The sequence below is a fragment of the Nipponia nippon genome, unplaced genomic scaffold, assembly GCF_047370975.1.
Source record: "Nipponia nippon isolate SJK-2023a ecotype South Korea unplaced genomic scaffold, ASM4737097v1 scaffold_6, whole genome shotgun sequence".
Classification (NCBI taxonomy): Eukaryota; Metazoa; Chordata; class Aves; order Pelecaniformes; family Threskiornithidae; genus Nipponia; species Nipponia nippon.
Window position 1 is genome coordinate 21,108,572 of NW_028262380.1, and position 26,724 is coordinate 21,135,295.

General features: G+C 37.2%; 1 protein-coding gene across 4 annotated transcripts in view; it reads left to right on the top strand.

Moving 5' to 3' along the window:
* STIM2 (stromal interaction molecule 2) overlaps window positions 1-26,724 on the top strand; it is a 69,797-nt gene that overhangs the window by 14,697 nt on the left and 28,376 nt on the right. For 3 of the 4 annotated variants that reach the window (XM_087736798.1, XM_087736800.1, XM_087736799.1), the window contains exon 2: window positions 25,448-25,578. The exons of the other annotated variant lie outside the window; for it this stretch is intronic. In XM_087736798.1, the coding sequence (XP_087592924.1) occupies window positions 25,448-25,578 (131 nt within the window). The remainder of the gene's footprint in view (window positions 1-25,447; window positions 25,579-26,724) is intronic. 4 annotated transcript variants of the gene reach the window in all.

Below are 26,724 nucleotides of genomic sequence, written 5' to 3' on the forward strand. Positions count from 1 at the left end.
GTGGGTTGCAGTGTAAGGAAATTAATTTTTTTTAGGACGTAGTGTTTCAGAATGTATTTTGTAAGATTCTTTTAAATGACTTATCTGTTGAGTCATGCTGTTGCATTTGTCTTGCCTTGCCTCCTCCATGCCAACAAATCTTGTGCATGTTTGGTGTGTTCTGATTGTGTACCCCAACCTCTTTAACAGACCTTCTCACCTCATTTGATTCACCGCTTATATTTTGCTCCAGTTTAAGAATGGGAAAGGAATATTGAAAAGCTAAATACTTCCGTTCTCTGTTGCCAAACTTTTGATGAAGGAATTGTGTGCGTCTTGTAAAGTGCTGGGCAAACAGCGCATAACTGAAACTGCCATGTAGGTTCCAGAAGGAATTTCCATGCTTTGCTAGATTTTTTTTTTTTTTGTTCAGGCGTATAAGGTGCTCAGCTGGTTTTAGACCTATCCACCTATGTTCATAAGGAGTACCAGAAGTAGAGAGTAGACTGCTATCAGGTAATGTGGTTCTGGAACTCTTAACAGAAATATTTCAGATCTGTAGATAAGACTGAAGCACAGCTATGGAAAAAGGAAAGAACAATTCCACCTCTGCATTAACTGCATCTGGGAACTTCAAGTAACACTTTGTACTTCATAGCAGAATGTTGTGCTAAATTAGAAATTGTGATATTCTCGCCCACAATTGTTCAGTATCATGCAACTGTGATTGGTTTAGTCACAAGCAGAATACTGGTCTGCCTACTCTGTCTTTGCAAGCATTGGAGCTGCTCTTACTGGTTCATTACTATGCATACATGCTTTGCAGTAGGAAGGATAAGAGTTGTGGGCAATGTCTTTTTTTTTTCTGATGGCATAGACTTGTCTTTGAAAGATACCAGAGAGACAGAGAAAATCTAAAATCTTGAAGAATGTTGCGTGGCATATAATCTGCATCTTGTTAGGAGGCTACAGTTGTCCTGTGTTTGAGGATCTTTCACTAGTTGTTCAGAATATCTGATAGAATTCTCCTGAGTTTCTGTTCCCTTTTTGGGCTAACATTGGAATCTGCAGAGAACTCTTACCTGTTGTATCTGACTAATGCAAGTTGCAATGAATCAACATTTATGCTTAAATTCTGTACTGTACTTCTAAGCACAGCTGAATGTGTTTCACGTAATTAAGGCTTCTAGAAATACGCAGGATAACTCTTTATATGCAAATCTTTTAATAACTAAATAATATTTTTAGAAGTAGTGATTTGTCTAGTAGAGAATGCCTTATTCTGTCATGTAATTTTTTTAATTAATGCCTTCCCCCCCATCACCCCCTTGGGTGAAACTCTGGCTTTGGATGCCTGTCCAACATTACCTCCACTTTTGGTCACACCTGTTACTTACCTCTGCAGTTGAATGTCCAATGGAACTTGCTAAGCAATGTGTTCGAAAGGAAAAAAAATCCAGAAGTAGATTTCTGTCCTGCTTTTGCTTTTGTGTTGTTTATAACATGGTTCCGTTCAGATAGGGGGTGAATGATATGAGGGTGAGTACTTGAGAAATCTGGAGTTTGTTCTTAATTAATAAATATGATGCAAAGCCATTTAGATTAGTTAGGGCCTTATTACTGTCTGAATATATTTTGACTTTTTGTGTTTTCTGCCCAATTAATGAATGCCTGTATCATTGTATTCAGAGCTGATGGTTGACTCCACACTTAATGTTGGGAATGATTTTTCTGTTCAGTCTAACACACTTCATATATGCAAAAGGACTTTATATGTGGTGTTATAGCATTAATATCTCCTCTGAACTGGGACCTTACTTGTGCATAGTGATGCTAGTGAATAACTTAATGTTCTGTGAATATGAAATATTCCATTATTAACAGTAGTGTAGTCAGCTTTCAGCAAAAGATGTGTCAAAATTAACTTCTCCATTCTGTCCATGCACCTGCTTGGCCTAATGTTTAACGTGCCAACTAGCTGTCACTGTTGCCCAACCAGATTGTAGAAAGAAGAGAAGAAATAGGAAAAGCAGAGGCAAATAAGAGTAACTAATGAGAGGTTTCCAGCATGGCCTCATGAATGTTCAACAGACGATGGATGCTGGCTGAACACTGGTAGAGAAACTAAATAAAAATTTCTGCTGAAACGAGGGATGGCCCAGGGGAAAGCTCTGTCAAGGGAGAGTAGCGAAGACTGTGTGTGCTGCGCAATGCATTGCAAGAATGCTGCATCTGTCTAGAAAAAAATATCTTGGCATTAATGGCATTTAGACGTGCAAGTCATTAGGATAGTAGTGGTGACAGGTTTGTTTTGTGTAGTGTTTAAAGGGTTGCATATGTAGTTCCGAGCAGTAAACAAGTTGGGGGAGCTGGGAAATGTTGCTTCAGATTACTCCTTCTCTCATTCTTTTGGCGTGTTTGTTCATGTAAGTAAACAATATTTTGTCATAGCTGTTTAAGAAACAAGTATAAAGCAAAATAGAAATGCTAAATTAAGACACGTCTTTAATTATGTTGTTTATTTTTATATGAGAAATGTGGTGATTCTGAAATTTTCCACTCTGAGGGTGCCTGGCAGGTTACAGTGTGTATTCTTTATTCCACTCACGGCATACTCTGTTGCATACTTCTGTTATGTGACTGGAAGTTGTTAGCTAATTCACTGATAAAACACCTTATGTTTTTAGGGTAGGATTTAGTAATTGGTTTACTTTTTTAAAAAACTTGGTTTAGCAGAATTTGTGTTAGTGTATGGATGAGAACTGATTGTCCAAAAAATGGTATTACTGAAATTATGCTACAAGAAACCGTAGAGGCTTTTTTCAGTTTTCTGTATGAGTACCTGGTTACTTCCAAAGACTTGGATAACAGACAAGCAGGATTGTATCCATGTATCATATTCTTCTGTTGCCTAATTTTTTAAAAAGAATTAATGGAATCAAATTTTGGATGTGACCATAAATCTTTACAAACCACTAAAGTATTGTATTTGGAACAAAGTGATCCTGGGCAGTATTTTTACTGCTTTTATAAAAGAGCAAACTTACTTGCATTTCTGCAGAGGGTTTATCTCTGTCCTCTGTTCTTCAGAACTGTTTTGCTAAACTTTCAATTCCTGATAGGGGAGAGGAGTCAATTCCTGTGGCATCAACTTTTAATAAATACTGGTGTCTGCTTCTTTAATATACATGGCTTTTCTCTTATCCATGGTGTTGTAATGTGGAAATCCATGGAGGCTCTGTAGGAATACTGGAATCGTAGTTTTTTCCAGAGATGGCTCTGTCAGACAATCGATGCTATTATTCACAAACATGATTTTAGGCATATTATTGTGTGCTTCTCCCCCCTCACTGGTCCAGAAGTGACTGGTTAAAACCTTGTTTAAGAACAAAACAGTTTTACAAAATTGGAGAAGTAGCTTATCTACTATCTTGAAATAACCGTCTACCTGGGGCTTGAGAAAAGGATATTGCAAGAAGTCTAGCACATAGCTGCAGCACAGTGATTCAGTATAATTCTTCCTAACAAAAGCCTTTTACTAGTTGCCTGAAGTGTGAAGACTTGTTCCAGACTGCTTGATTTTTATCTTCCCTAATATAAACATAGCTTTATGTTCCATAACGTAGATCTCGCTTTGAAAAAAGTTTGGTGTCTTGGACATGATGATCAGTAGAACTCATTGTCATAACTGTGTATTACACCATGTAAAGGCAGTTTGAGTTTTGTTTGGGGTGTTTTGTTTTGTTTTGTTTTTTTAGCTAATAGCTTTTCAAAATACTACCAATTGGAAAAAAAAATCACTGTTTGGTTTATTTTTCTCTATTTTCTATCGTATGCCTTTTTGATATGAAGATCTCCCCTTCTTTTGGAATTGTGCTTGTTCGGTTTGGAGATGAGCAGAACAGCACACAGTACTGAAGCAAGGAAGGTGTAGTTACCTCTGCATTTCTCTGTTTAGCAACTTTTAATAGCTGCTTATTAAGCAAATAACTTAATGGAATTAACACCAATTAGCAACCTTTCTGGTAAGAAATTCTCTGCTAAAACATTCCAATGTGTATAATTACCTCAGGTGACTTACTGCACACATCAGCAATGGTCAGTTGTTCTGTGCCTTCGCCTCCACATCTTCCTCTCCACAGCTCGGGCTTGGATTTCTCTCAAATTGTCATAGATGACATTTGCTGTTAACATGCTTTACTTTGTCAACAGCAAAATTCAGTAGGAAGGAAGGGGATTGTTATGCTTGGTATCATTTCTGCAATTGAACTTGTAGCTATTCAGCACTGATGGGGAAAAAGGGAAGTCTCGGTTTTTGTTTTGGGTATAAACTGAGAAAGCCTCCGGGTATAAAAGATTTGCTCCATACATTGTGTTCAATATTTCTCTGCTGCATTTGTATCCTATCTCTGAGAAGTTGTTGTCTTTTGTTTGGATTTACATGTTGTACCATCTCTTCTGTTGAGTACAACAGCTTATGAAAAGGATTTTGTACCATTTATTGGCTGTTGAATTCGACTTCAGGTAAAATACTCAGTTACCTTCAAGAAACAAAGTCAGCATTTTCCAGACAGAACTGAATGAAGCTGTTTTCCTCCTAGAACGTATTTCTGCAATATTTATTGTATTGATAAGGGAAGAGAAAACTCAAGGTACTCTGGTAGGCTGAGTAAAAGGAAGACATTAAGGGGAAGTGTAGTTTTTCCTTATTTGGTAAACATTTTATGTTAAACAGGAAACAAAGGGAGGACATTCTGTCAGCAACCTATTCACTCTGTGTGACCAAGCATTCCTGTGGATCCAAACTGAAGTGAACAAGGCAAAATTTTCTTGATTTCTGCTAATAAAATGTTTTACCTACCAAATGATGAATACTACCACCTTTTCTGGAGTAGTTCCTATTAAGAAGCAACATTTTATTTACATATTATGTAAATTTACATATTGTGCATGTTTATGCACAAATCTTCTTTGAAAATGTTGCTTAAATTCTAGTGAGTTACAGTATCTCTAAGTCAATATGTAATTATGGGAATATTACTTCCTTTAGTTTCATCGCATTTCTTGTCTCTCTTCTGTTCCCTAACAGAAGGGAAAGTATCTTCAAAAAAAAAACCCAAGCCAAAACCAGCCACATATAAACACGTGTTTTTGTCATGCAAAAATGAAATTCTGTTGATGCTTTTTGGGAAAACAAGAACAAATAGGGAAGCAAAATGCTTACAGGGTTGTGTGTTTTCTTTTTTTTTTTTTTTTGTTACAATGGAGAAAAGTTCTAGGGGGGATAAACAAATGGCGAGACTTTGATGTACTTTTTTGTCTTTTTAACAAGAACGCCACTAGCATCTTTCACCAGAAATTTTAATTTGGAATGAAGGAACACAACCACCATTTTGGAATGAAAAATAAGTCTACGATGGACCAAATTTTATGGTTCAACGGAATACTTTGCTGAGATCTCTGAGCTAGCGTAAACTTTGCCTGGTGCTGTGCAGATTCCTAGATAGTCCTAACTGCCCACTCTCAGAAGAGCTTGAAAGGCAGGGCTTTTTAGTTCATGTACAGCACTTAAACAGATGAACTACCACAGCAAGACAGCTGTAAGTATCACTCTGGCATTTCTGCCCTTGTGTTCATCAGTGTCTCTGATGGCATAAGGATGTTCCTGTATGAACACAGTTGGCATGCTTATACCGATTTAAGATGATCTTCCTTTACAATGAGTGGCAATCGTCTTTGTACATCTAGAAACTTGTCTCTGTTCCTGTGATGACACTTCTTTCATTCTCCTCTTTGCAGTGTCCTATTTGAAGAAATAATTTTCAGAAATTAAAACAAAACAAAAAATCGGTTCTTAACGTTGTTTGGAGCAGTGTGTATGCGTGCAAAAGTTACTTTGCCTGGTTCAGTGGAAAAAACCCAAACTGATCAACAATGTCTAGTTATGCGTATCTGCTGTTCTGTTGCTGATAAAATGAGAAACTAACCAGAATGAACCACTGTAACGTTGCCAGGGGTGGGAAGGGTAAAGAGAAATAAATTGTTGACACTGCCTTTACAAAAAAACCCAAAAAAACAACAAAAAAAACCCCCCAAAACCCCCGCAAAAAACAGTTTTAAAAAGTGAAGAACTGAATTTTTAGAAGGAAGAGGGAAGTAGTGGTCTTTGTAATCAAGAGAACTGATAGGTCGCTACATATGACATAAATGATATTTATGGTTTAAAAAAGTTTAGGAAGATGCAGTAAGAAGATGGATTTGATACCAGAATGTCAAAACTATCTGACAATAGTTTGATAACACCCCTTTCACAGATAAGGAGATTGATGAGAAACTGGAATGAAAACCTTGTGACTGGAAATAAAACATGGAAGACCTTGAGAGGAAACCTGGAAAGAGAAGAACAACAATACGAGCAAATTAGGGAATAGCTGTGTGATGAGGTGGAGGAAGAAGTGACACAAATGCGAAAAACAGCAACCTAATTCATTGTAGGAACTGACAGCATCGAATGCCAAAAGTAACAAGTTATAGTCAGTTTTCTACTAATTTTTAAATATTAAACTTCTGTATAGTAGGAATAAGCACTGTGTGCTTCTCCCGTCACCTTGGTTTACATTATAATACTTGTCGGTAGATGTAGCTATCTGGCAGTATATGTAGCATCTTGTAAACTTGTTTTTGTGCTAGGTTACAAGTTGAGTGGAGTGCTAAATATTTCTGTAGCTTGTTCAGATCATGCTGTTTTCCTGGCTGGGAATTGAGCATGCAAAACCACAGGCTGGTGGTTCTAGCCATAGACTGCTCAGTGATGTGCTAAAAGTGATTATGTTTGCTTTGCAAGTCCTGCCTGAGGCCTGTGCAAGCTGAGTTAAATATTTGCACCCATCCGAAAATCTCAAGACTGACTTATGAAATCAGCTTCCTATTGTCTTCCAGATTAGTTAATGACATAGCACAGAGGCTGCAGCTTCGGCTTGCGCTGGGCTTGTGCTGCAGTTTGTTCTTCTGTCTCACGCTCATGCGAGGGACCTTGGGGTGGCTGGGCAGTGGAGCTTTGATCAGAGAAAGGAAGATGCTAATGAGAAGAGAGAGGTTTTTGAGTCAGTTTGCAATCTTGGAGGTGACAGGAAGACATGGTGCAACAGACGTGGCTGATATTTGGCCTGATTTCCTTGTTTCTGTTTGAAACCTCTCTGAGGTGTGGCTTGTATCAGCCACATCTTCGTGTGGGTGGATAATTCTCTACACTACAGAAACCGATTAATCAAACTAGTGCACAGTGTGCGGGCAGAGCTGGGGTGACACTGTAAGGTTTGGATCAAGATGCTAGGGGTGACTGAACAAATTATGGACTCTGGCATTTTTTTTGAAGGAAAATGGAACACAAAACTGTTGCCCAGGTTTGTTGTTTTTAAATTGCCATTCGGCTTAATTCAGACAAGGTTGAAAACCATTCTCAAATTCTTCCTTCCTTGTGAGTTTGACTGGGCTACTGCAGGTGTTTTTCTTAAGTAGGTCAATGGGCCTGTGCTCAGTTATTGGTATGTGAACGTGGCATATATTAATGTAGTTTATTATGTAGCAATACGCATGGGATTAAAAAGAAAAGTATTGTGAGAAAAGGTAAGTCTTCAGAGGCCATTTGTATCAAGATGTCCCTGTGAAAAACTGCAGCTAAAATCCTCCTTGTCTTCATTTTAATTTTATTTAGTTGCTTGCTTTTTGTTAAATTGGATATTTTTTATTTAGCAGTTATGTACACACTTATTTGCCCGCATGAGCGTACTGGTTTTTGTGCATACATGGAAGTATACAATTCTAACAAATGCTGATCTATTTTGAAAAGTGAAAGTGGGTGTTTAAGCATATAAAACATTATCTCCTTTTATGACAGCCCTCACCCTCTTGCTGTCTCTTTTTTGGAGTCGTTTCAAATTGGCCTGCAGGTAGAAAGCCCTTTCAGGTAAGAAAAGGGTGTGTCTGTGTTCATTATAGGAGTTAAGAAAAAAAAAAGTGTGCATATGATGTTGCATATTATAGAGAGTGGGCAGGAATTACTTGTTACTTGTTTTTAGAATAAATGGAATACTTGCTTTTAGAGTAAAAGTATGTGAAAATGCATGTTCTGGAGCTGGGTATTTCATTTGTCACCTTGCTGGTCTGCATTTGTGGAATTTCTTCTATTTGTTTGACCTTAAATGATGGTGAAGGGAATGACTCGTTTCAAGGCAGTGCTTTGGTAGCAACATAGGACTGCATTTTTAGTAACGTAGATTTTTTTTTTTTTAATTGTCTCTGCAGGTATTTGCAGAATTCTGTCATCATTTGAAACATTGTACTTGGCTCTCAACTTTCCTGTTATCAGAGTTGGTTGTTTTGTTTGTTTGTTTGACAATTTCTGTAAGTTTTTGTCATTCTGTAGTTGGAATGGTAGATATTTAATTTTTGCCTCAGTCTAGTAGTCTCGCAATCTTGTCTATGGCTTTAAAATAGTGGTGTAATATTTATTTTAATTGCCAGGCTAAAAGGACTCTATTCTATTAATAAGGCTTTACTACAACAGATTATCCTTTGTAAGGGATCAGTAAATCAATAGCCATGTGATCTCGTATGAAACAAGGGAATTTAAAGAACTCCAGTGTTTAAGTTTGTTTATTAAAACTTGGGTTGAAATAATTACACTTAAAAAAAAACCAAACAAACAAACCACAAAGAATCTTTTATACAGTGCAGAGGCCAGTAATTTACATTACCTACTGACTTCTATACTCTCAAAACTTGTAGATTTGAAAACAAAACAAAACAACCCAATGAAGCTTGCAATTGTTTATGTCAGTAAATTTAGTAAATTCAAGTAATGTTTGATATGTTGATTTTTACATGTCAATTTGCTGCTTGAGACTGATTAAGTACTGTTACTTAATGTTAATAGCTTTACTCTGCTTCCTAGGTAAGCTATTCCTGGCAAGTGTTAGAGAAAAGGTTTTAGTTAATTGCATTAAAGCCCACCTTTCAATAAATAATGCTCAAGTTCAGTGTGCAGTTACATGGAGCAGCTGATGCTGTTCAGAAAAGGTTGGAATGAACTCTTGTTAGTGTTCTGTTTAAGCCCTGAATTTGCTTCAGGGTTTGCACCTTCTGTAAGGTGTTGCTGCGGGTAGTTACACGCAAATGAGCTCTGAGCTCAGTATTTTTCCTGTTGAAGTAGAACTTCTTTTGCATCCTGGCTTGTATCAGGAATAGTGTGGTCAGCAGGACCAGGGAGGTGATAATGCCCCTGTATTCGGCACTGGTGAGGCCGTACCCCAAGTACTGGGTTCAGTTTTGGGCCCCTCACTACAAGAAGGACATCGACGTGCTGGAGCGTGTCCAGAGTAGGGCAACGAAGTTGGTGAAGGGTCTAGAGCACAAGTCTTCTGAGGAGCGGCTGAAGGAGCTGGGGTTGTTTAGCCTGGAGAAGAGGAGGCTGAGGGGAGACCTTATTGCTCTCTACAACTACCTGAAAGGAGGTTGTAGCAAGGTCGGGATTGGTCTCTTCTCCCAAGTTACAAGCAACAGGACGAGAGGAAACGGCCTTAAGCTGCGCCAGGGGAGGTTTAGGTTAGATATTAGGAAATACTTCTTCACTGAAAGGGTAGTCAGGCATTGGAACAGGCTGCCCCGGGAAGTGGTTGAGTCTCCATCCCTGGAGGTATTTAAAAGACATGTAGACATGGTGCTTGAGGACCTGGTTTAGTCATGGACTTGGCAGTGCTAGGTTAACGGTTGGACTCGATGATCTTAAGGGTCTTTTCCAACCTTGACGATTCTATGATTCTTTTAGTTTAAGAACTGAACTCTATTGGAATAGATTTGGGTACCTTTTCAGGGTGTTGGTCGCATTAATTCTCTTTAATTTCACTTCAGTTATCTGATTTTGGTTCCTTCTCTATATTAATGCCTTTCATATATGCAATCATTTCTAAGCTTTCCAATCAAAATATGGGTAAAGTCTAAGGTTACAAATAATTATTTTTTGTGAATATATTGAATGTTTTTGTAAGGTGCTTTTCTTACACCGCTCTAAGTAGATCAAATAAAACTAGTGGTTTACTCTCTTATATCCTTTTCTACCATTTCCACACCCTTCTCTTTCCCTTCCCTCTGCTGTTGACTGCAACTTAGCTAACAGCATCTTGAATCTTATTTTTGATCAAGACTGCAGTTGTAGTGCAGTAACTTATGTAACACTTTTTCATAAATGACTTTTTCTGCTTATAAAAACAGTGAAAGCATTTTGAAACAACCCTGTCTTTTCTCTTCTTCCCTTCTCCTTATGAAAATTGTTAACCCTTCTCAAAATATTTAGCTTTAAACTTGTGTAAATGTCAGCAAAGCCATTGAACCTTTTTTTTTAGGTATTCATCCCTAGAGAATCTTAAATGTCTCAATTTTTAAATCACTGAAGGGAAAGGTGAGGCTTCTTATGAAAACAACACTGAACCTTTCCGGAGCTTTAGAAGACTAACAGTGTCAGTTTCTTTGCTTTAGCTGTGGCACAAAGGTGTAGGCTTTTGCAGTAGATATCTCGCTTAAAAGCACAGGTTGTCATTTATTTGCGGCTAGACATGGCCATGTAAAGTAGAAATCTAGCTTTTTTGCCTTCATAAGGTTATGCGTACAAAACGTCTCCTAATATAAAAAGTATTTCTTAGGGAACTGTAAGATGCAAAGCAATGTTACACAACATAGCGTAGCTCTAAAAAAACCTCATTCTTGAATGAACATGCCTATTCTAGTTGTGATGAATTCATTCTTCTGAATGGTTATCACCCTATTTTCAAGCTTTGGGCTTCTACAGGCATACTAATTCTTTCTCTTAAGTTCTGCTGAAGCTCTTCGTTATATACAATGTATTGGTTTGAACTGACGCGATGGTAAAAACTACAGATTTTGGAAAGGCGTTCCTAAGGAGAAGTTCATTTGTATGCATGAATACAAGCATTCTTTACTATTGACATGAGAAATGCACATGTACATTGAAAGGCAGTAAAACCTGTGCACAGATGTCAATGCTGTAAGATCCCATTTGGGATTTGATCAGGATTTTCCAAGGGCTTCTTCAGGCTTGCCTTGTTCTTTCTTCTGTTTGTTATCTTTAGATATTTACTTAATACTTTGGGATGTAAGTGTGGTGGGTTAGCAACTTCTTCACAACAGCATGCTTCCTAGGAGCATCCTAGGAACATATGGCAAGGATACAATTAACGTTTCATAAATAAATATGACTACTGCTATTACATTTGTATTTGTGTTTGTGAATTGGAGCCCTCAGTGTTGGGGGCAGTTGTTATTCTAGAATCTGCCTTTCAAAAGAGATGGTAGAGATGGTGATTGAAAGGGACCACTGGATGTCAAACTCGCGCTTTGAGCAAGAATCTCACCATCGCAAGAACAGGTCATCTGGCCAGCTCCTGAAAGTCTCTAAGGGTGAAGACTCCACATCCTCTGAGTAGCCTGTCATAGTGCTGCAAAGACCCCTAGCAGAAAAGGATTTCCTGATGTCTAACCTGACCCTCCCAGTGTATAATTTGATTGTTGCCCTATGTTATATGGTCTGCCCCTACTGAGGAGGGTTTGCCATCTGCTGTCAAGTAGTTAGTTGCAGGCTACTATTAGATCACCTTAGCCTCCTGTTCACAAGACTGAACAAGCTTTCTGAAAATCACTGATCTTCTTGAAATTATGTAGGATTGAAACTTTTTCTTTTAATCCTAATAAAATCGAACAAGTTAATTGAGCACAAGATTTGGAAGGCAAAAGTTCTAAGAACATGTAGTATTAATGGATTCAAAATGAGCCTCCAAGACAAAAAGAAGGTTGCATACTGCAACTACATGTGTGTTCATGTGTATAGGTATGGTGAAACCATGCAACATTTTACTGGGAAAAAAAAATTACTTGAATATCATAGCTTGTCAGTTGGCCTTTTGCAAAACTGTAGTCTGGTTCTGTGTAGAAGATATTTAATGTTTTGCTTCAGTCTAAGTACTTCAAAATGTGCATTTTTTTCTTTTTAAAGAATTTTTCTGCATGGAGGTTATTCATGTGTTAGACCATCACATAGTAGGCTTTGGAGAGAAACCAGGTGAAATCACATGTAGAAAGGTTCTTTCATTCAACTGAGTTTAAGAAGGCATGTCAGCAGAAAATAGAATAGGTTCTTATTACTCCAGTGAGAAGAAGATGGAGAGTTTATCACTCAAAACATTTTACAGCTTCAGACTGTTTCTTGAGAGTATTATCTTGCATGAGATACGGAATTAGTAGCTCACAGAGAAGTACATTTGTAGACTTGTTTAAAAGGAAGATTTCAAATTGCATTTCTGATATGCCTAGATGAAAGACTTTTCTTTAACACCTTGACACTTCCTCCTTTAAATAAATCTTAAGATTTTTAGATACCAAAATTAAATTTTAAAGAAAAGAAAGGAAGGAAAAATTGAGAACTTAATTGCTAAGCTAGTAGGGTAGTGGGTCAGTAGCATAGTCTGTCTGGTGTAGGCTGTTTGTAATGTTACCATAGGTAAAGGAAGTGAGAAAATAACTCCGCAACATCGCTGTCTGCTTGCAATGTGGTGCGCATACTAAGCTTTCAATTTGTGGTGCTACCACTTTGAAGTAACATATTAAATCTGTGGGTTTTGAAGTTGGGTTCAGCTCTCTTCTTATAATAGCCCCATCTTTGTCACATGTACAAATATTGCTGTTCTTTGATCTGCCTCACGCATGTGTCTAAGACTTTTGGTTCATGTTGTTTCCAGAGAGAATTCCTGAATAGGAGTGGAATTTTTCTGAGTGTTTCCTCCTAGTTTGGAAACTTTTGATTAATTTTTTGATAATGTTGACTGAGTAAGTTTAAAAATACTTGCTTGTTTTATGATTTTAGAGGCAATGTCACCTGGCTTTGCTTTGGCATTGGTAGTAAAACTTCACTTGCGTAAAGAGAACTTCAGCAAACATTTTAAATGTCAGAAGAGTATTTTTTATGTTTATCTGTTTTCATATTAACTGGAAGCTTTTCCATGTGTCAACTTATATGCGTTAATTTAAATATTACTAAAGAAATGAAACAATGAAAGGAGGAAACTGTTTTCTTTGTGTTTTAACACAGAGCTACATTCTCTATTTACATTATTATGGAGAGTAAGGTATAACTATGTTACCCATTTTCTGGTATCAATTGAATGTTGATTGTGCTCAGTATGCCTCAGAAATGCAGAATAGAAAACATTGTCCCCCTGCCCCCAGCAGATAACTTGGTATAAAACTTGCTTTAAAATGGTTACAGACAAAACCAGATTTGAAGCAAAGATTTATAACCTACAAATCACTGTGTGAATATAGAAAAGATTAAAACATGCTGATTGATAGATGTGACTGACATGGAATAGTTGGTTTTTGGATGTCAGCTTTGTCAGGTATTGCATTTAGGGCATGAGAATAGACCTTGGAGATAAAGCCTGTAGAATGTATGTTCCTTGTATTTGATTAAACCAAAGCAAAATTACGAAGTAGAATAGTATTACAAAGCATGCTTCCCTTGGAGATGTGAATGAAGAACTTCAGATGTGTTTTATTGTCTATGGAGGTCATCAACCAGCACAGGACACCTAACAGAACAAGACAGAAACCCCAACATATTTGAAAACAATCCGAATTTAGAACATATAGAAAAAATGCTTTTACTATCTGTTACATATTTCTGTTTCTGTGGGAAACAGTTGTTCTCATGTGAAATTAACTTCCTGGGGTTTTTGAAAATGGGATCTAATTGAATGCCTTGAAGTTAATCTTCTTCAGTGTATTGAAGAATTAATCTTTCATGGTTATGGTTTACTTTTGCTTATGCATAATGACAGGCAGGTGGCTTTTTTGAACTTCTGGAAGTTACTTTCTTTTTGATATTGGAAATGATGGACTGCCTGTAGGTGTTGATATTTGATATATTAAAAAAAGGTAATGTAGCGGAAACACTTAGGTCTGTTGGAATTTGGCTCTGTGCCTGTTTTCTTACTTCTGTCTGTTGCAGGGAGCAAACAGCAGAAGCATTGGTAATTCTGTGCATGAGGTACCCAGTTCCATTTGCAGTATGTGTCCAGCAGAGTTTAAAAAAGAAATCTAGGATATTATTTTTCATGCTTTAGCCTTTTCAAATCTGATAGATACAAACCAGTATTAGTGTGTAGTCTTATGTGAAACTCTAAAATACACACTGAAATTTCATGTTTAAATAAACTATATGTATTATGTATGTCATAAAGTACCTGTAGTGACTCTCGTGAGTAAAAAGTAGTGATCATCTGGAAAAAGTTTGCTGCCCTTCATTTCATCTTGATTTTTCTTAAGTGAGGACTTAAGAGTAGATTATGTATCTCTTAATGTCATTGGTTACCTTTAAGTTATCATATACCAATATTCTTTTGCAGTTGGTTGTAACCTTAATTGTCAGTGTTAAATTTTAAAAGATCTTTGTACTTTCTTGTTCTTTCCTTTGAGCTTTCCATAAGTATTTTCCTGGCTGTTTCTTCTCTTCAGAAAACTTTCTTGTGCTGCCAATAATAAAAACTAAAAAAAAAAAAAAAAAAAAAAGCCCCTAAACAAAACAAAAAACCCACAAACTCACTTGGCTTTATGTAGCCAAGTGTCGTAGTTTGTCAGCTTTGGGACAGATCCTATGATGTTGCCTTTTTTTATAGTCCTGTGTATTGAATCTTAATGCATGTTCTGGCTTCTAGGTTTTGGAAACTGGTCAAAAAATTGGAGGTTGAATGAAGGGACTACATAAATTATAGCAATATTTGGGACAGATGTGCTTAGCAGACACCTTGAGCTTGCTGGTGTAAGTTCATAGAGATGAGGTTTATGATGTGGACTGACTGCAACCAAAGTAGGCTACATCTGGAGCTTGTGACTACTCTAGGCTTGTGGGGAGAGCCCTGGAGAAAGGACAAATTCTGAGCTTGCCAGCAGTGGTGTTAGATACTGTTTTGTCAAATCCTGTGGAACGTTTTATTTGTGCTTGCTATTACTCCGATTCCTGCTATAGTGTTACAAAAGTCTGTTTTAGGTTTTATAGGCCACAAAATCTACTTGAAAAAACACAGGTTGCTTCAAGTAGAGAATTCAACGTTTTATTTGAAGTCCAGCCATGACATCAACTTGTTGCAGGTAAATATGTATGTAATTTTTCCACTTGATAATTGTTAATTGCAACAGGTAGTCTAGGACATGGCCTTGTCCTGTGCCTCCTAGTAGCAAAAGCAAGGATCTAGAAAATGGAGCTGGAGTTTTCCGCTCAAGTAGCGTAGGTGTTGTTCCACGGCATTAATACAATTTTTCGGTTTATTGCTCACCTACTGTTGCTGGCTAGATTCAGTTGTAACATGGGCCACGTCAAGACCAGGGTTTAGCAGTGCGACTGGCTGTAAAGTGCGGTTCTGCCTGCTTCTGCATGGGTTTCCTCCTCCTCCCCCCGTGCTTTTGCTGTCGCAAGTGTTTGTGCACGCGTATAGAGAACCAATTGAGGCAGAATCAGCTTCCTGATCCTTCCTGCAGCATGATTGCACAAATGTGCTTACGTTAGTACAAGGAAGGGAATAGTACAAGGACAGGAACAAATGGCAGGGGCACGAACAGTTAGGAATCCTTTTAGCATTAGTCTTTGGCTTATTCTGCTTTAGAGCATGTGTGAAATTATGGCTCTTCCTTGCGTCCTGAATGTGCTCATGCTGTTGGGGAGCAACTGTGGTATTTGGAGCTGTACAAGTAGTATTTGGCAATGTGTGTTGTTCAGGCAAATGTAGAATATTCAGAAACCTTATGGTTTTCTTTCACATGTGACTTCTCGAGATTTGTCTAGATGTGGAAGACTACCACTTTAAACTTGTATACAAATTGTATCTAACTCTTTGATGGGAAGAGCCACGTGTTTGTAGTATGAATTCTTTTATTTTAAACAGAATCAGTTTGGGCTAATCCTCTTTAACATTATATGATTTATTCTAAGTTTTGGCGTTGTTTAACTGAACAGAGTTTCCTCCTTTGCTTCTCTGGGTGGTTCCAGTGCATGACTCTGTGCACCGAGTATGAGTGTTCAGTGTATGCTCATTGTGTAAGAACTATCTTCTATTTTAATGACCCACTTTAACTACTATGGAATACATAGTGGAAAACCACAGCATTTGCTACTATTTTTATGGGCCCAAAAATACATTTATCACAATGGTATCAGCACATATCAATCTAAGATATGTGCAATTGCGGTTTATTCTGACATTCTGATAATTGTAAAAATCAATATCTGCCTTAAGTTTAAGCAATAGCATAATTGATATGTTATTTCTGAAGATGTGTTACCCTTTTTTTACATTCTGAAAACTAGTTTGTGTTGGGGTTTTTTTTTTGGTTTTTTTTTTTTTTTTTTTAAGGACTCTTTGGATCTTAGTTGTGTCAAATAAACCAAGGTGAACTGGGACACCATCATTAGATTTGTCAGCCCCGTTTATCACTTGGTGAAATTCATAATGAGAAAAATATTTAGCAGCATATTAGTAGGAGCAAAACTGCCAGTTGTGCAGTCTGGAGTTGGATGTGAGTGCTAACTACAGAGCAGTTCATGTAAGCTTCTGGAAGTAGGATCGTCCTTAACTAGCCAGCAATCTGCACTACTAAATGTTCACATAAGCTAATAGGAGTATTTAAAGAAACTGATGTTTATATATCCTTGAAAGTACTGATATGTTGGATGGTGCTAAAAGGAAGTGTTTCATTATGGTGTTATTGATTAAATAAAATGAATCTACACACTCAGTGCCTTTTGTATTTCTGAAAGTATAAACATTGCATAGGCTGACAAGTTTAATACTCAAATGCTAGAATCTTAACAGATTGTGTATTAAAAAAAAAAATGTGCCCTGAAGCTTAGCAGCTTCCTTTATTGTAAGTACAATGTTACATCTTTTTAATTTAGGCTTCAGTTGGATAATTCTGATATGCTCTCTTAAAGTATAAATACATCCTGACAACATGTTGTTACAGGAACTCTGAGGGAACTGATGATGCTACAGATGGTGCTCACAGAGGATTAAATTTGATTCCTTGGTTAGAACAGTTAATAATATGCATACTAGATCAGATGGTGTAGAAGACTGAAGTAATTCAGTAATGTCAGCAATGTCATGCTTACATGCCTGATTCATGGATATAGGATATGATTATGAATCACATGTGAAAACAAATATATCAGAGGAAAAACTGGTGTGATTAGAAGTATAAGTTTGAAAATATATGTAATTCTATATGAAAATAATTAATATGACTGTAATACACTCCTAAATTATATTTGTAGCATGTTTCAGTTTGTCTAAAATTGTAAGGATTTAGGTCTTAGAAGATGCTTTTTTAATCTTAAAACCACATCTGTAAAACTTTATGCCTTTTACTAAACTTCTAAAAAGTTTTGTGAAGTGGTAAAATCCTTTTCAAGGGCTTCCCCCCCCCCCCCTTTTTTCCTTCTAAGAAGTTGTGAACTACTTTTTCAGCATGAAAAAAGTTTGTAAACTTTTAAATTATCGGCCATACTATCATGGTGATCATGGTGGTTGTATTCTGCAGATCACTGTCTTCCAGATAGGAATTTAGTGGCTTATGCTCTGCTTAGCTCTTGAGCCATATCTGAATAGAAATTGGTACACTGAATGTTGACTATACACTTTCACCAGGAGGCTAAAGATCAGGCTTCCAGATTAATGCATAGCAGAGGTGTTAACAAGTTTGGAATTCTAAGCAAGAAGATGAGGTTTTATCTAGAAAACAGATACTAGGAAGTTTGCTTCAGGAATCACATGGACATATTGTCAGGCACTTGAAGGTCACCTGTGAATCGCTTTTCTGATTTGCTAACCAAATTAAGAAAGCAGCTTAAATGCTGTGCTACTGCTCTTCCTTAAGAGCTGACACATTCTTGGGCAGATTAAAGTATATGATCAGGGATATCCTGCGTCTTTTCCAGCTTCCTGCTGTTAGAAAAGAAAGAAAGTTGTTAGAACAGTAGTTGGAAAAGGTTTAGTCAGACCTAAAATATATAAAAAGCTTAGATGTGTGTTGTTATATGTGCTTAGATGTGTTATGCATTAATTGTTACTGAATAGATATGAATACACATCTATAGTTTATTTCATCAGCTTAATTAATGTTCTGTTGACTAATGAACTCAACTAGTAAATTCACAGTTCTGTTTCTTTGATAGCTGTAACTTCTAAACATGTAGGGAATATAGGGCAAAAATACCGACTGTGTTGCTCATTTTGTCTGAGTTAAGGGTGTGTTTTTATTCCAGGTGAAGTTACGAATTTAGGTCATCTTTGAACCTATGTAAATTTGTTTTTTCTTGGAGCTATTCTAATTTTACATGTTAATAATTACTATAACGTGCAAAGAGTACATCATACGCTTTTAAAGGTGTGTTAATCTTCACTTCCAAATCAAGATACATGGATGAAAACTTAGATTTAAACCACATTAAATATTTCGCTTCTTGGTCTTGTTGTACTAATAAATATAAGTGAGACAGACTTTCTTATTGGTAAGAGTAGGTATCAGACATCTGGCTTTTTTTTTTTTCCTGAAGGTTCATATGTATGTGTAGGTTTGTATCGTAAGTATCATTAAAATACAAGTAAGGTTGGAAGGAGGAAAAAATGGAGAATTTTTGATGGCTTGTGTAAGATGCATCTCCCAGTTTCCTCTCATCCTGCTTTGTTAGGGTTGGCAGGAGTTCCTCTTCTAAATCAGTCTACTGTGACCATTGTATACAATAATTGTCCAATGTCCTTTCCCCTTCAAACTGTGTCATTGCTCAGGGAGGATGTGGGAAGGAGATGGAAAAGCCATTAATCCATCTTCTTGATTTTTGTTTAGTCAGACAGAGCAGTGTTGTAATTTAATAACTAATTTCCTACCAGTCTAGATGAGGTGTTTGTACTGATATTTTGTCTTGTCAGAATAATCCTTGACATGATTAACATATTCAAACTCCTTTTTGTAACTTCCTTTTTAAACAAGCATTGCTGATTTGGGATAGTTGCTTTTAATGTTGTTAAATTAAAGCAAAATTAGATTTGACATCAAATTTAATTCTCTAGAGAATTACTTTTGTATCTTTTCCTTTAAGTAAATGTTTTTATTGCTACGAAGCTCTTAAATAGTTTTCTAAGGTAGTGTATGACGTTTTGAATGTCTTAACATGATAAGAAAGTTAAGTGTCTGCTCTTTTGCAGTTTGTTTCGAAGCTTTTTATCTAGGAAAAATTAGAATTTGATCAAAACCTGTCTTAATGCTTGTTTTGCTAATGGCATTATTTCACTGAATTTTGGCTTTAAATAACGAACTGTGATTTCACTGATTTCTTCTCCCCCCCCCCCCCCCGTATAAAAAATGAAATTTAAGTTCAGACTTAGACAGCTTTTTTGTGGGTGTGGAGAAAGCAGAGATGAGCTAATGGTGATTTAAAGAAAAATCAAAGCCTTTCTTGCCTCATCAAGTTTTCATGTGGGGGAAAAAATATAATCGATTTGCATATATTAAAAGATACTGAAATAGCAGAATAAATGTACACTTCTCAATAGTGACAAAACCAGGTTTGGATCTCTCATGCAAAGATTATTTGTATACATATTGAAGTGATAACAATTTATTTTAAGGTTGTTTGAAATGTCATCTTTTTTGTACTGAAGGATGTTTAGTGGGTTTTAAGAGTTACGGTAGCTTTCATGGAGCCGAACTGCGAATAGTTGTGTCTTTTCTTTTTTTTTTTTTTTTTTGCCAGTCACTAAGCATTGCACATGTATTCAGAAACAAGTGCTTTAGATACCAGACTTTGCAGTCCACAGTTTCATCTGTGAGTCTTATCTGCTGTCATTGCATGAGTTATAAGCACAATTTCAGAAATTACCTGAATTTCTAATATGGAGAAGTGGAAAAGCCTAATGTGAAACTTTACTTTTTAAAATTCTTTGAAGACGGCAATGTCCTGAATCTCCTTTCTCGTTGCACCCCTTCCCCTTTCCCTGCTGTCATTACTATTATTGCGTTTTCCTCTTCAGGAAGCTCATTTAAGTAACATCAGTGTTGTGATTAGAAGATAAATGTATTCTGCCCTTTTTGTCAAAATTTTGTCTGTTTTTTTAAAATGTTTTTAGTGGAAAGATGTGCTGCAATGATGAACTTTATTTTTCACTCTGATCATTTAAATAAATGTCACAAATGACATTGTCAAGTTAACTGTTATATCCTGCTCAGCCTACTTGCCATATGGAGGAGTTTAATTATTAGGAGTAGGAGTGATTTGCTTTGGGAGCTTTTAATTGAAAGATTAAACGAAGCTCACTCTGAGGCTGTCTCTTCAAGCATTTGAAGATTTTAATGACACCTTATGTAAGGATTTAAGATAGAAGCAACATGTTTGTTGCTTTTACTGTGAATAGCTGTTTTGAACATCTGGTGCAATTCTTGAAAACACTTGCTTTTCAGTAGTTTCAATAATCCCTACTGTACCTGACACTCAGATTTGTACTCAGATTTTTTAAAAATTATTGTTCTTTTAAAGGTTTTTTTGCCTTGAAAAGAATCATATTGAATTGATGAAGAAACTGTAATGTAGTAAAGTACAGTGTAAAACTAAAACACAAAAGAAATGTATGGAAATAGAAATCCTAGTTAGATGAAGATGCATTTGGTGGGGGGTTGGGGATGTTGTGGCCACCTGCTTTGGCTCTGGAAAATGCAAAGAAATCCTACTTCTGTCATCTTGGCTTGCTGAAACATGGTTATTTTAAGCTGAGAGTATGTACTTAGGAAGCTGACACTTGTGTATAGTGCTTGCCTTTTCTGTGAGGCTTCCCTTTATCCCAGATGGCTTCTTAGGAATGAGGAATCGTAAAACTAGCAGAACATGGTACGCTCCTGAATTTATCAGAAAAAGGCAGTCACAGAAACGCTGCGGGCTTCCATAGGACTGCCATATGTTAGCGTAAAAAAAGTCCTCTTCCTTCTCGGTGAATGCTGAACATCCTTGTAGAACAAAAATGATGCGTAGTAGCCAATCTCTCCAAATAACTCCCAACGGCTAAGTTACTCTGACTAAACCAATGGGGAAATTTAAAGGCATTTTAATTTTAAATTTGGAGGTGTGTATCTGGTTCCAGGTGCCTCTGAAAATCATAAAGGTTTTGTGTGTCCCTGTATTCTTAAAAAGGCTCTGGGGCATCAAAAGGACTTCAGGACTCAGGTGCTTTGGAGGCCAGATTGGAACTGCATACAGCTGGCTCGTGTCCCCCTGTCACAGGCTTTGGCACAGTCATAGCTTTTATGCTCCGGTGTCCATATGCAAAAGGGGTGTGTGTGTGAGAGAGAACTGCAGGATTATTAGCTGTTTGTCAGTCTGTCTGTCCTTTTCATTCTGAAGTCTGTTACGCTCACGACAGTTTAGGGGAAAGTAAATGCAGGATAGATGAAGGACTGCGAGGTGCACGTACCCTTTTGCTTTGGAACCATTTCTAATGGTGTATTCCTAAAATAAATTTCAAGGGCTTTGCTGACATGAATGCTTGAAGATATGGGTGTAATCAGTTTTCCATACTGGCTTGTATTGACAGTGTCACTTTGTAAGTTTAACTCCTGTTGCCTTCAGGAAATGGGATGAAAAAGCTGTGATTCTGAAGTTTAGGAGAATTTTGAACTGAAGTTTTTCTTGTAGTCCAGCCTTATTTTAGCCTCATTGAAAAAAGACAGAAGGGGGGGGGGGGGGAAGGAAAGGGCGGGGGGGTGAGGGGGAGCGCTAAGTGTTACTTTCCCCTTATCTGTAAATACAAAGTTTCCTGTATACCGGGTTGGATAACTGTACTCGGTTCATTATCAAACTCTCCTGTACAACTGATCTGTACCCACGGCTTTGTGCAGCTCCCTGGACTGGAGAAGACTACTTTCTCCTCTTGCCTCAGAGCTAGGAGGCAATTATTGAGCTACTCAAGGCAGGAGGAAGGTTTGGTTCAAAAACCTCTGCCAAGTCTGTTGAGCCATAAATTTTACATTTAATTTTTAGTAACAAATTCCCTCCTTATCATGACCAGAAGTTCTGAAACTTCCTCACTTCTGAACATTAAAAACTGGGCTGTAAAATAACTCCTGCCTAGAGTGACATATGGTGTGCGTGTATGCCTCTTGTCCACCTCATCGAAAGTGTATCTCTTTTGTTTGCTTTGCTAATTCTTCTGTGCTGTTTGTTAAAGGAAGGGTCAAATTCTAAGCTATCAGGTTCACTCACTGAGGGAACTACTTGGTATCATCTGTGCTCTTTCCTGTGATGATGATTTTGGACTAAGTGTATTTATGACAACACACCAGACTAGGACAGAGAAATTGGTCCAGATATGAAATTAGGTTTGTCTCTTACAAGAGAAGGTTTGGAATCCCAGAACACCTTTGGATGGTGGATTCAAAGTGAAAAACACATTATCAACCAGTCTTATAATTTGTTGCAGGGTCTCAGGCCTACAGGGCTATATAGACTTTTCCTCTTGGCTTTTATCTTAATTGACTGGATGTTTGAGAAGTTTCTGACCATACTTCATCTAGTATTAATTTGAATTGTTTCTGCTCTGCAGGCGAGGCAAAATACTGCATTTTAGAATCTTCTGCAGAGCTGCAGATGACTAAATATTCATCAGCTGTTTTTTGGATTTGGTAGGGCTTCGTAGGTATGCTTGTGAAATGCTTTTCGCTTATTCTTTAGGTTGTGGCTTTGTAATTTGTTTTTGAGACTGTTCTCTGAAGAGGGGGATGACAAGTGTTGTCAGTCTGTGAATGTTTAATTTTACCATATGCAAATGAGCTTGAAGGTAAATCTGGATTCTGTTTAGAGTGGGTTAATTTTTATTGCAGTCGATGTGGTCCTACTCCATGTTTCTCAGTCTCAACAGGAGCAATTGGAACTCTATCGTCTCTTGAGAGAGATCAAGTGTTCCTGGAGCCAGCGCATGGGACGTTTGAAGCACAAGCAGCCTGTTTACTTCTCTCAAGAAGAGCCATAGCTCTTTAAAGTGCTTTCATGCTTAAGTAACCAAAAAAGGCATATTGAAGATAAATAAGTATTCTGATTAAGAAACTGATCAACCTCAATGCTGAGAAAATGTACTCTGAGAAAACCTTTTTGATTTGAAAAGCTGGGCTTTCAGCTGAACAGAATGGGAAAGCATTTGAGTGGGTGCTTGCAAACTGTGAACACTATTTATCTGACATTTTCTTCTGTGTAAGAATAGAACTAATTACAAATTAAACAAGTTGGGTACGTTTGAGGGACCTGTTTATCTCTTCTGACAATTATGCTTTCTTCTAACTTAAAACATAGTATAGATCTAGTTTTGCAATACAAAGATGGTTCTTCTGATATATGATTGTATTTAAGTAGTGTCATATTCTTTGTTCATGGCTATTGGAATTTAATTATTAGCAGAACCTTGAGGTGATTCATTACTATTGCAAGGGAAGTCTTTCTGCACCAAGCACTCTGTATTACAGGGATAAGTCCTTAAACCTCCCAATGACAGTAATTTTTTCATTGCAAGGCAAAAATGTAAAGGCTGTATATTGTGCAAATTAAACCTTTTCTAATGAAACAAAGGTGGGCAAATAAAATAGATTAAAAAAAATGTAAAAAAATATTACTCAGTTTCACTTTTTCTCCAAGAAATTTTAGTTGCATTCCAAAGCTGAAAACTGTTTGTGGTTGGCCTGATTTAATGTTCAGTAATTTGTCTTTCTGATTTGTATAAAGTAGTTCTAAAAACAGCATCTCTCTCTGTTCTGGGGCAGTGTCAGTTAGGTGTTTGGGTTTTTTGTGGTGGGTTTTTTGTTTGTTTTTTTTCAGTTGATAGATGGGCACATATAACAGGTAACTATTAACTTCTGTATAATAAAACTGGTGTATAAAGTAAGAATGCATTGACTCATGTCTAGCTGTAGGGATCAGTCCTGTTAATATGCATCTGAGATTCTAGCTATGCCATGGCTGCTACCTTTGTACTTCTGCTTTGTAGCCTTGTGCAAGCTGAGTCTTATCAGCATTAATTGTTTTTAATTATTTTAAAATTTATAATAAAGACAGAAAAGCAGAATCATACCAACTCAATTGGTATGGAAATACTAACACAATAAATTTATTTTTCTATGCAAACTCATGATCCTATCCATTTCTATATGTGCTTTCTTTTCATTACTTATGTAAATGAGCCTTTAACAAATTCTGTAGTAACAAGAAAGCTTAATCCTTTGATAGACTAGAAGAAGCAAAAATTACTCATATGCTGCCTTAATTTGTATATGCATTGATATGATTAAAGTGGAGTGTACCAGTTCATGCGACTAGTCAGTGCCTTTCTATAATGGCTATTACAGTGGAAATTAGCTATCTTTTAAAGCTGAACTTTCAAAAAACAATTTCTGTAGCCTTCTCCACCTTCTGTTCTTTGGTATTCGGTACATCAGAATTAATGAAATAGCTAGGTATTAGTTAATGCCAAGGTCTGTGAAAGACCAGTCTTTAATGATGGTTGATCATCATGCATTGTAGAATTTTGGAGCATTTGGCATGTGCCTTGTGGAAGGGAAAGAGCAGAGAGAGAGAACAATGTGACATGGTGGAAACAGCCATCAGATGCGCACAAATCATGAGCCTTCAGTAATGAATGCAAATGAAAACATACTATTTTTGACCTGGAATCCGGCTCCCAGGGACTGCTGTTTTTGATCGGAGTGTACAGGGCTGAGATATCATGTATTGTTATAAGTTGAACTTTCTTTGTGGTGTGCTTTCTTCTCTTGCAGTCCTCCTTGAATATTTTGCATTCAGTAGTACTATCTACTTTGAATTTGATCTGCAGTGTGGTTACCATCCCTTTTGTTATCTGTTTATGAAGCTATGATTATAGGACATGGCAATTCTTTTTCTCCTCCTCTACTGCTCTCTGTTTAGCTCGGGCTTTCAGAAAGGAGGCTGGAAAACACAGGGACTTTATTTGCTATTGCAGTGATGTATTACTAAGGGTAGATGACAGATAGAAGAGATGGAGACAACAGTTACAGGGGTTGGAAAAAAAGAACAACCCCAAAAGTCAAACTATTCCAGCCTATTCTTTGGGCTTCCTTCCTGGATAAAAGAGAGTTGATTTCCCCATGCCCCCACCCCTTTTTTGCTAAGAATCATTATTTTACAGCTAAATTTGACATCTATAACCTGGTGGCTATATGCAGTGAAGTACATGTACACATACAGAAATTTAAGCCCTTCCTCTTGCTTGGGAGCTTTATATTCTAGAGTGACAGTAGTTAATATTTCTGTTTTGTTTTTTTTTTTTTCCCCTCACTGTAGATCCCTGCAGTTCACTCAGTCCACCATGCTTTACTGAGGAGGACCGATTCAGCCTAGAAGCTCTCCGCATGATCCATAAGCAAATGGATGATGACAAAGATGGTGGTATTGAAGTAGATGAAAGTGATGAGGTAGGAGTAAAAAGCTTTCACTTGTGCATACATGAGGTCTGTCTTTTTTCCCCCTGTTTTATATAGCTGCTCTTTAGGTTCCAGCACTTGAGTAGTCTTGCTGTTTTTCTTAATTCGGCCCTTCCCACAGCTGAGTGTGGAAGGAAACTCTAATTTCTAGAATTGTCTGAAATGGAATATTATTGTCCCTTGTTCTAGCCTAAAGGAAAGTTTTATATGACTATGTATAAAACCTGTTATTTTTGTGATTAGTGTAAGAGGCAGGTAAATGGTGTTGGTTTAGCTTGCAATGACGTAACTAAGAGTTGATGTGATCTGCCACCTGGTATTTTAGTTTCTTTGCTCTAAGGTTTTCTTGCTTAATGCATCGCTGGGCTTTCCTGTTTACCTTAGATCTGTTCCAGGCACTTCATGGTGCAAAACAATACCTATTACAGACAGCAGTCTAAAAAGCTTTCTTATGTGTTTTTGCTTACATTCTACAGGCAAGTAGTAAGCACCTCCTGCTGTAGGTTAATGGTAAATTAAGTCCTATGAACTAAGGAAGGTTATTCAAACCTGCCTGAAGTTTTTTGTGATTGTGCTCGAATGAGTTTGGTAGGCAGGCTCCAGATAAAAGACTTGCCCTTGCACTTACTCAACTTTAGCATCGGGATTCTCAAAATTACTGGGTAGGAATGGAAATATCCATGTAGTTTCATTGTTCTTGCTTCTGCTTTCTGGCAGTTGTCAGGTACAAGCTTGAGAAAGGAAGGGGAGTGAAGATGTCCCCTCATCTCCTGTCCCCTAAAAACAAGGGTATTGCCATGTGGTTCTGAAGCCCATTCTCACTGGAGGTGAATGGGAGAAGAATCTAGCCCTGATTCCTCTTCACTTTTTTGTAACATTTCAGGGAAGATTGTTCTCACTGAATTAGTTAAGTTGTGAATTATCATTGTCAAGTTTAATGTGATGCTACTTACTTTTCTGTGTGACTGTGTACAAATAGGATCAACAGTGATTGATGCTTGGATGATCTGAGTTTTCTGAAGGAATACAATACAGTGGAGAGAATGATCCGGAATAAAATAATGTACTTTTTAACTTTGGAGGAAAAAAATCTGTTTTGTACCTTAGGGAGTGTCACAGTTCAGGCACTGGAAATAG